This window comes from Solanum pennellii, chromosome 12 (genome assembly GCF_001406875.1).
Source record: "Solanum pennellii chromosome 12, SPENNV200".
Lineage (NCBI taxonomy): Eukaryota > Viridiplantae > Streptophyta > Magnoliopsida > Solanales > Solanaceae > Solanum > Solanum pennellii.
This window is the reverse complement of record NC_028648.1, coordinates 2,244,928-2,257,969: the sequence shown is the minus strand read 5'-3', so window position 1 is coordinate 2,257,969 and position 13,042 is coordinate 2,244,928. Positions and strand designations below refer to the sequence as shown.

Genomic DNA, 13,042 nt, shown 5'->3' with positions numbered 1-13,042 from the left:
TTCAAAATTCGTAGAAATAAACACACGGAGTAGTCGAATGGTGTTCGACATCTACTATATATACATAAAAATATTATCTTAATCATGTATAAATAGTATAATTTTCCGTCCAAGGTGACTCCGCCCCTGCTGGTTAGAGGTAAAGACGCTTTGTAATAAAGACGATTATGTATGTACCTATGGTACTCGAATCTGAGACCTCTGATTATGGATGAAGGAATATTTATCATTCTACCACAATTCTTATTGGTGAACCATACGTACTAATATAAATATAAGACACGTAAATTGAAATGGAGAATACGATGTTTGGTTGTTCCAACACGCGCTTGTGAAACGAGTGAATAAAATGAAGGTGACGTAAATAGTTGTTATTTTGAACGGGTCTTTAGGGATATTATAATATAATATTTATAATAACTTTAATTTATTTTTTTTTCAGTTAAGGACTCAAAGATTTTAAAATATCTAAATTTGGAAATTTTAAGGAGTTGCTAGATTTTCTATTGAGGACTCCACTGATTAAATGGTTTCTTTTAAGGACTCTAAAATATTCTAAATTTCATGCTAAGGACAATTTTAATTTGGACACTATAAATACCCATAAATTCTTTTTCAATATCATTCACATCATACATTAACACAAGCAAAATCTCATTTGTTAATTTGTGTTGATTTTATTTTATTATTATTTTGTGAGAAAATGACTATTCTCATTGAGCAGGCTGAATTTGGTATGTTATAATCCTTATTTTATTTTATTTTTAAGAAAAAGAATTAATATGAGTTTATATTGTGAATGAAAATGATATGGAGTTTTTGTGTGTGTTATTTGGATTATCCTAAAATAATATTGTGTTTATATGGTTTTATACTTTTTATTTGCTATAGCAAAATGTTTTCATGAAAAAATGATTTTTACATAACATGTTGTTATTTTATATATATATATATAAATATAAATTTGAAAATCAGTCTGTGACCCGCCTTTCGGATCAATCGCAATCTTTAAAATTCGGTGAAAAATGGGTCCATCCCCCTACACTTTCCCCATTTAAATTTCAGGCTTCACTTTGCATGGCGTGGGACTTGAATAGTGACCTAAACCACAAATTCTTCACTTTTTGCCACTCGAGCTAGGCCTGGGGACTCCCCCCCCCCCTCTCTCTATAAACCACAAATCCTTCACGGTTATAAAGAGATTTGACTGAATAAATTTTTATACTTTGGACACATTTCAGTCAATGACATCTATAATCAAATCTCTCCGAACGCTATTGTGTTTTGATATTTTTTTGTTTCTAGAGAGAAATATCATATAGAGAACATATAATATAACATATCGTGAAAGATATTAATCAACAAAATATTATAAATAATAATTGTTATAGAAAAATTTGACTGTATACATTTTTATTAATATTATATATGGATTTTTTTTTCTTTTAAAAAATTGATAGGATCACAAGTGGAGGAGAAAAAAGTCTCATTCAATGTCAATGAACTTATTTTGGATGGTGGGTTTATGGTACCAAAGACATTGTCTTCTCAAGATGAAATATTTGAAGTGCCAGACATAAATGCATTTGGTCAATCATTTAGGTACTTTTATTATTTTATCTGTCGTTTTTTAATAAGCGATCTTTGATTCGAATTTTAAAAATAAATATTAAAACTCAAAATGATTTGATTTAAATGGAACCTAATTTTTTTAAGTTTGTATGTCTTTTGTAGGGATTATAATGTAGAAAGTGAAAGACAAAAATCAGTGGAAGAATTTTATAGAGTTCAACACATTAACCAAACATATGATTATGTAAGTTCAATGCCTAAACGATGTCGTTTATTCTGATAAATATATATGATGTAATATAACATAAAAATTGATTCTAAAAAGTATTTGATTGTTAAAGAGAAATTTGAGGCGTTGTTTTCCATGACCTTTTCTTATTTTATTGAACTATCTTATTTATGATGTTCGAAATCGTTGTATATATTTTCATTTAATACTATATTATTCTTGATCCAGAAGTAACAATAAAATTCATCTTTTCATTAAACGTTGTCGTTTATTTAACCATGATTTACATAATTAATTTTGATTTTTTTTTTGTAATATTGTAGGTGAAAAATATGAGAGAAGAATATGGAAAATTGAACAAAATTGAAATGAGTATTTGGGATTGTTGTGAACTTTTGAATGATGTAGTTGATGATAGTGATCCTGATTTGGATGAACCACAAATTGAGCATTTGTTACAAACTGCTGAAGCTATTAGAAAAGATTATCCAAATGAAGATTGGCTTCATTTGACCGGCCTCATTCACGGTATTTTTTTTGTTTCAATTTATGTAGCGAGTTCAGAATATAAAGTTTTAATTAGTAGTACTCCTTATATATATATATTGCGTAATAATAGTTGATAATTCAAAATATACAGTTAGCTTACAATCCTTTTTGTTTTGTATTTATTTATATGAGCTGAAACTCTATTGAAAAATAACTGTTTTTATCCTCGTAAGATAGGGTTTAGAGTGCATACGTATTATTTTTCTCAGATTTCACTTATGAAATTTTATTAAATATGTTATTATCATCAGTATGTATAATTTAAACTCGATTTTTATTTTGAACCATAGACCTAGGGAAAGTACTTCTTCATCCAAGTTTTGGAGGGCTTCCTCAATGGGCTGTTGTTGGAGACACATTTCCTCTTGGTTGTGCTTTTGATGAATCAATTGTTCACCACAAGGTATACTACCAATACTTTTGTTCATATTATAGTATCGGAATTAGAATTTTTATTATACTCCAAATTTAAAAAAAGGTAAATAGATATAGAAAATCAAGGGACATAAAAAAATTAAGATTTTATATATACAGTATAATTTTCACCCTTTTGCACCCTTTACTTTTTCTAGCTGATATACATAGATAATACGCTAATTATACACTAATTATACATAACAATTATATATATGAGATGAATTATACATGTATTATACATTCGTCGATATTTTTTTTGAATTATTTTTCTTTTTATCATGCAGTATTTTAAGGAAAATCCAGACATCAACAACAATATTTATAATACAAAAAATGGTGTATATGAAGAAGGTTGTGGACTTGACAAAGTTGTTATGTCATGGGGACATGATGATTATATGTATTTAGTTGCAAAGGAAAATAAAACTACTCTTCCTTCTGCTGCTTTATTTGTCATACGTTACCACTCTTTCTATGGTAAGATTTTTTTTTAAATTTCGTATCGATATTTACTGGCTCGATTAATTTAAATTTTAGTCACATAAGATTCATTATAAGGGGTGGGGGGAAGGGATTAGAAATTCTTGCAATATATGAATCTGTTAAATCATATCGCTATTGAAATTTTTCTCTTGAGCAAACTGAAAATTCTGATCGGTTCTAAAAATGAGAAAATAGTCTGATATTTTATTAGTATGCCGGAGTCAGAATTTTCAATAAGGGAGTTTAAAATTCGAAGGAGTAAACATATGGACTAGTCGAAGGGGGTTCGACATCTATTATATAGATTTAAAAAATAATTTTAATTATGTATATATAGAAATATTTTTCGCGGAAGGGTATTCGAATGGACCACCTGAAGAGAAAGATTTATGTAAATAAGTTGAAATTCATTCGGTTACATGTAATTATCTTTTGGATGATATAATTATAGAAATACTTTTTTACACGATCAGTATATTATTGAATTTAAAATATTTTTAAATTTATTCTTGATATTCAGATTTATTAATGTGAACTAACTTTATTTTTTTTTAAATAATTTTTTTATAGCATTACATAGGTCAGGAGCATATACACACTTGATGAATGAGGAGGACAAAGAGAACATGAAGTGGCTCAACGTTTTTAAGTAATTATATATTTTTGTTTCAATTTTATTAATTATATATTTATTTTGAACAATTTTTTTCTTATAATTTACAAATTTAAATGCAGTAAATATGATTTATATAGCAAGAGTAAAGTTCGAATTGATGTGGAAAAAGTCAAGCCATACTATATCTCTCTTATCGAAAAGGTAAAGTGTTTTTTCGATAGATATCAAATTACCTAAAAAATAACTTATAAAATTGAAAAATTAATAACTCGATAATTTTATTAACATTTTTTTTTGTTAATGTAATGCAGTATTTTCCAACAAAGCTGAGGTGGTAATTGAATCCATGGTGGCAGAGTAGATATATATAATAATTAATTGTTATTTTTAATTATAGAGAAAAAACTATTTTTATCTATATTTCATATTCATTTATGTTGATTATTAAATTAAAATATTTTATCTTTTCGAAATGTAATTTCTATTTTTTTTTGGAAATGTATTTCTTTCGTTTCATTTACGAATAAATTTTATTGAGATTTTATTGTCTTTTATATAGTCTGTTAAATTCAATAACTTTTTTAACGGTACATAGAAGATTCAACAAAATAGATAGCGAATATAGTATATTAACGTTTACTTTTTTTATCGGTTAAAATAAATCGTTAAGGACTAAAAGTCCATAATAGTTATTTTATTTGTTTTGATTATTTACGATGTTTACAAATAGAAGAATCGATAAATCAAATTAATAATGCACAAATCCGAATCAAAATGATAAATGCATACCCCTACTCTAATGATAAGCGTAAAAAATTTAAGTATCTTATAGCGTAATGATGAAATTACATTATATTCCTACTCTAAAAATCCAATAATTGTGTTGCTTCAAATCCTAGGCCCAATCCACTATAATCAGCCCAGTTAAACTCAGGCCCAATTAGAAACCAAACTAAGCCCACTTGACCCAAACTTAACTGGGCTGGTTCTGAGCTAGTCAGGCCCAAAGTGGAGAATTTGGTAAGAATTAAAGCAAAATAAATAGTTGAGACTTAATAGAGTTTTTTATTTTATTTTTATACAGTATCCGACACTTTTATTGGAGTCTGAATGATTCTAAGTTGCGTCGGATAGAAGTTAAACCTCCCCATTTTAAAATCAAAACTTGAACTCGAGACCTCTTTGTAAGGAAGAATCAACCTCACTACTACGCAACATCCTTTGGTGTTGACAATGTAATAGAGCTGCAGTTAGTATCATGCGTTTATCTTAAGTCTCGAATTTATTGTAATATCAAATGCGAGTAAATTTTTATCAGAAAAAATATATTGGACATCAAGATTTTGATCATTTGCCACGTGCGTCTGGTAAAGTTTTCCTACTTGTAATTAATAGCGTCTCAGCCTCTAGGGGTGACAAAGTTAGTCTAAATATTCAAATAAGATGCCTAACCTCTCCTTCTTCGTTAATGGCTATCGTGCCTAACTTTTGAAATTGAGTTACTTCTTTTTTTGGATTGATTAAAATTTTTTTATTTGTTAAATCAGTTCATTTTAATATGTTTGATTCCATTAATCTAAACGTTGAGCTAATTTTTGCTAAAAATGTATAGCTCGAAGCGACCAATGAGAAGTTTGATATGTTATATATAATCATTTTGCCATTTGACTTAATCGAAATAACTTTTGGGCGAATCTATAATCTATCCATTTATTAATTTAATTGATTTTACCTGTTTAAATTTAACAACTCAATATTTAATAACCTAATTTATTTTTTTCATTTTTTGATGGTTGTAAGCAACTTCATGGTGATTTTTTCCAAACTATAAAATGTGTGATGTGACCAAATATTATTCATATACAAATTATGACCATATGTGGAGATATTTTTGACAAAAAAGTACAAAGTTTGCCAATCACATATATTTGCGTCCTACAAATATATTACAATTAATAATATGTTGCGTATGTATTTATACGAGTAAAATCTGATAAGAATAATATATATGCAGACTTATTCTTATTTTATGAAGGTAGAAATATTTTTTTGATAGACTTATTATTTAAATAAAACATTTTAAAATAAATATAAAAAGATATACAAGAAGTGAGGAACAAAATATTTAGATAAAAATATAAAAAATAACAAATAATAAGATCATAAAACAAAAATAAAAAACAAATAACAATAAAATAAAAAAAGCCTAACAATTTTTTATTGGATTACATATAGATTCTTCCTTTGTCGTTTTCACCAAAACGTAAATGTCATCTAAGTTATCTCCAACTAACAAAACAAAATAAATAAAATTAATTTTATAATAAAACAATAAAGTTTATTGCTAATTTTATTTAATGATTAAAGACATATTATGAGAAAATTTTGTTAGCTACGAAGAATTTAACAACGATTAGCAACGTATTAGTAGCTAATTCCATTTTCTTTTTCTATAGTGAAAATTGAAAAGGGTTTTGAGTTAAAATGATGATTATAAAATATATATTTATGTAGATCAATATTACTAATATTTCATATATAGATCTAGTTTAATTCGAAAATGGTTATTTTTGTTAAATTTCTATGACTACAATACTACATACACTGTAATAAAAATAATATTTAATGATTATATTTCTTTTAGCTAAAATATTTATTATCGTAAATTATTTAACAGCAATTAAGTTAATATCATTATATCAACAAGTCATAAAACCTTTAGCTGTTTTTACACGTAATAATAATTATAAATATAGATATTTATTATCGCTGCTTAATATAATATAACAAAAGAATTCCAATAGTTTAATAAAATTAAATTGTGGAGATATTTTTTGGGGAAAAAAAGGACAATATTGGCCAATCACTTATATTTGCGTATACTATAAAGATTCATTCCTTGTTGTTTTCACTAAAATCAAATAAAAATGACACTAACCTAAATTATTAATTCATCTGTCGCTATATGGAATAAGTTGAGATATTTTAAAATTAAATTTATATATTGTCAATCATACATATTATATATCTAATCCCAAACACAATCTTTAATTTCTTAATCCTTCCATTAAATTTGACATTATTTTATTCCACTTTTCTGATTAAAAAAATAATCAAGAGATCATTATACTTTTATTTTCTTAATTATTGATAATTATATTTTTTGGTCTCTTTAAATAAGAAAATTATGGGGTTAGTATTTTTTTTAGAACTATAAATCACCTCATATAGTGAGATATCAAAGAAAATTTAGCATAAAACATCAACTATATTGAATATTTAACACTTAAAAACTTTGCTAAATTATTGAAATATTCACAATTTGAGGGATCATATTGACTTAAATTAATTGAAAGTTGTTGGAGCAACATTTTAATATTAATATTTCTTAAAAATGATGTGTGACCTAATATTGTCACTTTGTTTTGAGTACAAGAAAAGAAATGTATAATAAAATATAGAGTGGAAAAAAAAAGTACTAATAGTATTTTATGTACTAAAGTTAGTATTGATTTCGCAATTAATTCGGAAATATTTGAGTTATACGGCGTTATTTGATTGTTATATTCTAAAAGAGACAAAACATATGTTGTTGGATTGAAATAAACTACGTGGCAGTATGTTTGAATCTCATTAAAAAAATAACATATCGATGCTTCAGTTATTGATTTTTGAGGAACTAAAAATGCTAATAATAAATAAAATCAATACAACTTGTTATGATAATTGGACAATCTAAAATAAGTTTAAATTATGTCAATGGATAATTATTAGAGGATTAATTTAGTACAAACTGAATCTTCATAGTGATAGCTGTATAAACATAACTTATTATTATTATAAAAAATAATGTTTAATAACTATGCAAAAGTGGAAAGTCCATAACATGTGTTTTATATTTAATTATTAAAGGTGAACAACTTTGATTCCATATAGAGATAAAAAAAAAGTTATTTAATTTTGATACTCTTATTTTACTTTAGTGACACAATTTAATTTGTTATTATTCACTTGAAATCAAAGTTTTATAATTCTTTTAACAACACACACACATACATATATATATATATATATATATATTTTAAAGTTTTATTTACAAATTCATAATTTTGAAGTCGTAAGATTTATCAGAAAAATGTTGATCATTCCATCATTTCTCCCACTAAAAAAAAATAACTAATTTAAAAGACTTGATTTTTTATCTTTAAGAATATTTATTTATAAAAACTTTACAAATAAAAAACTATTAAAAATATATTTTAAATATTGATATCTCACGGTCTGGTTGGCCACTAAGACTTGCGAGTTAGGCCTACGAAGCTAGCGAATCAATTGAAACTGGACTAAAATACCTCGTTTTTAAATATGCCGAAAATATTAAGTCATACCTTATTTAATTCAAGGATTAAGTTAAACCGACTTAACAAGTCAAACCCATTTTAACAGCTCTAACTTTTATGTTGGCCCCACTAAAAACATGAAAGTCATGATCAACTAACAAAGGTCCCACACTATAAACAAAAGTGGTGTGTATTTGAAAGTTTTATGCAACTTTCCCTTCATTTATTATATCTTTGTTTAGCCATAGAATTTTAGAGATATGGAGAAACATAATTTGGAAGCTCCACTTTTGGACTCTACTTCTCCTCTTTGTTCTAATACAAAGAAAAAATGGAGTTTTTTTCTTTGCTTTTTATTTGCATTCATTGCCATAGCATGTAAGTTTTTTTAATCTTTATTTGTTATATCTTGCTATTTTGTTATCGCTCTTTCGAATACATGATAGTTATTTTTTAATACGAGGGTATATGAGGAAAAAAACAATTTAATCAAGAAAAAGGTTTTTTTTTTTGGTAACGTATGCGTATATTCTATCCTCTGATTGTGTTGTTATTATTGTTAGCTATGATTGTGTTGATACTTGGATATTTAGTTGGGTTTTGGGTATTGATATATTGTGAGCTATTTTTGTAACGGTAAGGGTATATATGAGTTACTTTTGTAACGAGGTATATTTTCCCCTTAAGAAGTATGAAGATTGAAGTGCTCAATTAGATTTGGATTAAAGAAGTGATGTGTCATGTTGTAAATCTTGAATTTGTGAAGGAGATTCTTGAATAATTGTTGGTTAGGGTTGAATTCCACTTACCCTTTTGAGATATGTTTTGATTAAGCTCGGGTTTGACTACAGATTTTGAAGTTGAAACTTGAAAATTCGAGTTTTTGAAGTTGTGTTATGATATGGATTTTATATGGAAAAAAAAAATCGAAGTTGTATGAGTGGAAACCCTAAAAATTTGGAGATTTTCAAAATCTAATCAAATTTCATGGCTAAACATAGATTTTCACACTTACACATTTTTTTTTATTTTTTTTAGTTGTTGGGCTTACACATCATGGAGACATTGGTGTATGGCTAATTGGAGATGTAAATAGTAGTAGATATAATGGAAAACTAGAGCACAATGCTGATGTTGTTGAATCAGAGGAAGCAGTTGTTGCTGCTGATGATGGTCGGTGCTCGAAAATCGGTATTTCTATGCTTAAAATTGGTGGACATGCAGTTGATGCTGCAGTTGCCACAGCATTGTGCCTTGGAGTAGTGAATCCAATGGCTAGTGGAATTGGCGGTGGCGGTTTTATGGTTGTTAGATCTTCATCTACATCAGAAGTCTTAGCTATTGACATGAGGGAAACTGCTCCTTTAGCTGCTTCACAGGTTAGCAGTGTGTTCAATATTTATTCATCGAAAAACTATTTAGTTTGTACGTATGTGAGAAACTTATAGTGAGGATTCATATAGTCGATCATGATTCCTGACGTGTTTGTGATTGAGGTGTAGTAGCAATAGTACTAATAGTAGCTGTTGCTGTTGTTTGCATGAGATAATTGTAGTTTTGTTCTTACCGGGAACTTGGATTAGTATATAACAGAAGTTGTTTTGTTCAAACTAGTAGTCGTAGTATTTCGCCAATAGTTTCTTTGTATTTCGATTTCTGTAATCATCTATCAGAAACAATCTCTCTACCTCTCGAGGTAGTGGTATGTTATTGTTGTATAAAATTGACATGAAATGAGCTTATACGGAGTAACATGGTAAGTCAGGATCCATATGGCTGACATCAACTTGTTCAAGACTGAAACATAGTAGTTGTTGTATTTATATCTAAATATTGGAAACACAGAATCGCGAGTTCTGATCTTAATCTGTTTATACTCAAACAGAACATGTATGATAATAATGGGGACTCCAAGTTAAATGGAGCGTTGTCGATGGGAGTTCCCGGGGAGCTAGCTGGTCTTCACGCAGCTTGGTCGAATTATGGTAGGTTGCCCTGGAAGACACTATTTCAACCAGCCATTAAACTTGCCAGGGAGGGATTCGTGGTTGCTCCATATCTCGGAAACTCTATAGCTAAAAAAGCAAAATTACTACTTAAAGATCCCGGCTTGCGACAAGTATTTGCACCTGAGGGAAAGCCATTACGAGCTGGTGAAATTTGTCATAACGTAGAACTTAGCCACAGCTTAGAGCTAATTGCTGAACAAGGGCCGGAAGCATTTTATAACGGAGAGGTTGGTGAAAAGCTTGTCGAAGATGTGAAGAGAGCAGGTGGAATTTTGACAATGGACGACTTGAGAAATTACAGAGTGGAAACTCCAAAAGCAGTTACTGTTAATGCTATGGGATATACAATCGTTGGAATGCCACCTCCGTCCAGTGGAACACTCGGGATTTCTCTGGTATGTATATAAATCAACTTAGCTTGTTTTTGCTAAAGTTAATACGACACGATTGTCTGATTAAATCCTTTATATCTGAGGAAAACAGATTCTTCAAGTCCTTGAAAACTATGTGAGTTCAAATGCTGCGAAAGGTGCTTTAGGACTGCATCGAATGATTGAGGCGATGAAACACATGCTTGCAGTTCGAATGAACCTGGGTGATCCCGACTTTGTAAATATCAGTAGTACTGTATCTGACATGCTTTCCTCGTCTTTCGCCAAAGAAATTCAACAAAAGATCTTTGACAATACCACCTTTCCTCCTGAATACTATTTGCCCAGGTCAGATAAGTTCTGTTTCGGACTGAAGCTAGGACTAACAAGATTCTTGATTGCCTACCAACTGGCTCTAACTCGTTTGATCCGTGATTCTTAGGTGGAGTCAGCTAAGAGATCACGGAACGAGTCACTTTTGCATTGTGGATTCAGATCGAAATGCTGTATCAGTGACTACCACAGTAAACTATCCATTTGGAGGCGGTGTACTCTCTCCATCAACCGGTATAGTACTCAACAATGAAATGGGAGATTTCTCAACACCTAATGAAATATCCCCCGATAAACTCCCTCCCGCTCCTGCTAATTTTATTCAACCAAAAAAGAGACCGTTATCATCCATGACTCCAGTTATCGTTCTCAAGGTATTACGAATGTGATCCTTTGAACGACAAATCATCTTTTAGCTGCTTAGTGTAGTCATATGACGTATAATGATCGTTTTACAGGACAATCAATTAGCTGGTGTAATTGGTGGTAGTGGTGGACTAAAAATCATCTTTGCAGTCCTCCAAGTTTTCATCAACCATTTCGTCTTGGGGATGGATCCTTTAGCTGCAGTACAGAGTCCGAGAGTCTACCACGAGGTTGATACCTTTGTCTAATTAGCTGCAGTATTGAGAGTCTTGCGGATGGATCCTTTAGCTGCAGTACTGATTCGCGTTCCTTTCATTTTGCAGCTAATCCCAAATGTTGTTCTGTATGAGAACTGGACATGCATAGATGGCGATCACATTGAACTCTCGGATGATAAAAAGCATTTCTTAGAAGAGAGGGGTCACAAACTCGAGGCAAGAAACGGAGGAGCCATATGTCAGTTAATCGTTCAAAACCTTCCAAATCCCCCGTTACAGATGGGCAGAAGGAGCGGAAAAGAGTATAAAGATGGTATTTTTCGTGGTCTTCTTGTGGCTGTTAGTGATCCTAGGAAAGATGGAAGACCTGCAGCCATCTGATGAACTCATCTTGCTTGATTTGTGCATATGAATCAGTCTATTTTTTGTACATAATGTTCGAAAACAGGCTAAATATCTCATTTTCCGGAGAAACAGTTTTTTAGCTGTGTTTTCTTTTCATCTGTCTAAATCTTGGTAAACAGTGTCTTATGTACTCGGTGAAATAGTCGAGGTGTATAATATGAAATATTCATAGGAGACTGAATGAAGAAGTTGTGACAAAATATTTTATTTGATACTGAACTTACAATATTACCAAATTGAGGATCCATAGTTTTAGCTAAAATGTGGATGAATTACAAAATAGCAAGCTTGTTTGGATAATGTTAAACTCAAGTTCAATGTTTGCTGATATATTTTTTGATCTTATAGATAAAATTTTAGACCATCAAGTCATTTTATAATAATTTAAAAAAATTTAGACCATAGTTTGATATTTTCTCAAATAGAAAGATTTCTTTTAAAAAATTAACCAAAAAAGTTAGTCCGTCTACATATTGATTGACAATTTAAAATAGTTTTTGATTAAGGGCCCGTTTGGATGGGCTTAATAAAAGTAGCTTTAAAAAAGTACTTTTAAAAGTGCTGAAACTTATTTTTAAAATAAGCAGTTAAGCGTTTGGATAAAAGTGCTGAAGTTGTTATGTCAAACGTGAAAAAGGAAAAATGGAAGAAAGAAATGTTAGGGTTATATGGGGAATTTGGGGATTGTATAAAAATATTAAGAGCAAAAAGATAAAAATGTGGTCAACTTAAAACAGCTTATAAGCTAAAAAAAAAAAGCACCCCTACCCCAGCTTTTAACTTTTGGCTTAAAATAAGTTTTTTTTAACTTAAAATAAGTTATTTTGAGTATTGCCAAACAGTTAAATAAGTCAAAAATCAGCTTTTAAGTCAGTTTGACCAGCTTTTAAGCTGAGCCAAACAGGCTCTAAGTGGTCAAATGTTTAACTTCCACAAGTTGGTGTAACGACCTGTTTAGTCGTTTTGAGCAGCAGATTTATTTCTGGAAAAACTGGCTAAGATTACGGACATCACGACGGACCGTCATAGGCACGACGGCCCGTCACAGATGTCTCGTTTCAGCATACTTAGAAATTCTGAAATTGGGTACTGAAAATCGACTCTCTGTAATCGGTGACGGACCTGCAGGACGTG

General features: G+C 29.6%; 2 protein-coding genes across 2 annotated transcripts; both read left to right on the top strand.

Annotated features, from left to right (window-relative positions):
- The first annotated feature begins 533 nt into the window (after positions 1–533).
- On the top strand, positions 534–4,410 carry LOC107005771 (inositol oxygenase 4). The gene is made up of 9 exons (XM_015204429.2): positions 534–734; positions 1,461–1,602; positions 1,735–1,816; positions 2,125–2,329; positions 2,641–2,753; positions 3,052–3,244; positions 3,821–3,899; positions 3,986–4,067; positions 4,178–4,410. The coding sequence occupies exons 1-9, from the start codon at positions 704–706 to the stop codon at positions 4,202–4,204; spliced, it is 954 nt and encodes a 317-aa protein (XP_015059915.1). The 5' UTR covers positions 534–703; the 3' UTR covers positions 4,205–4,410.
- A 4,016-nt stretch (positions 4,411–8,426) lies between these two features.
- On the top strand, positions 8,427–12,127 carry LOC107007403 (glutathione hydrolase 3). Its single transcript, XM_015206018.2, has 7 exons — positions 8,427–8,584; positions 9,245–9,585; positions 10,092–10,610; positions 10,699–10,934; positions 11,029–11,293; positions 11,378–11,515; positions 11,609–12,127. The coding sequence occupies exons 1-7, from the start codon at positions 8,467–8,469 to the stop codon at positions 11,882–11,884; spliced, it is 1,893 nt and encodes a 630-aa protein (XP_015061504.1). The 5' UTR covers positions 8,427–8,466; the 3' UTR covers positions 11,885–12,127.
- The last annotated feature ends 915 nt before the right edge of the window (positions 12,128–13,042 follow it).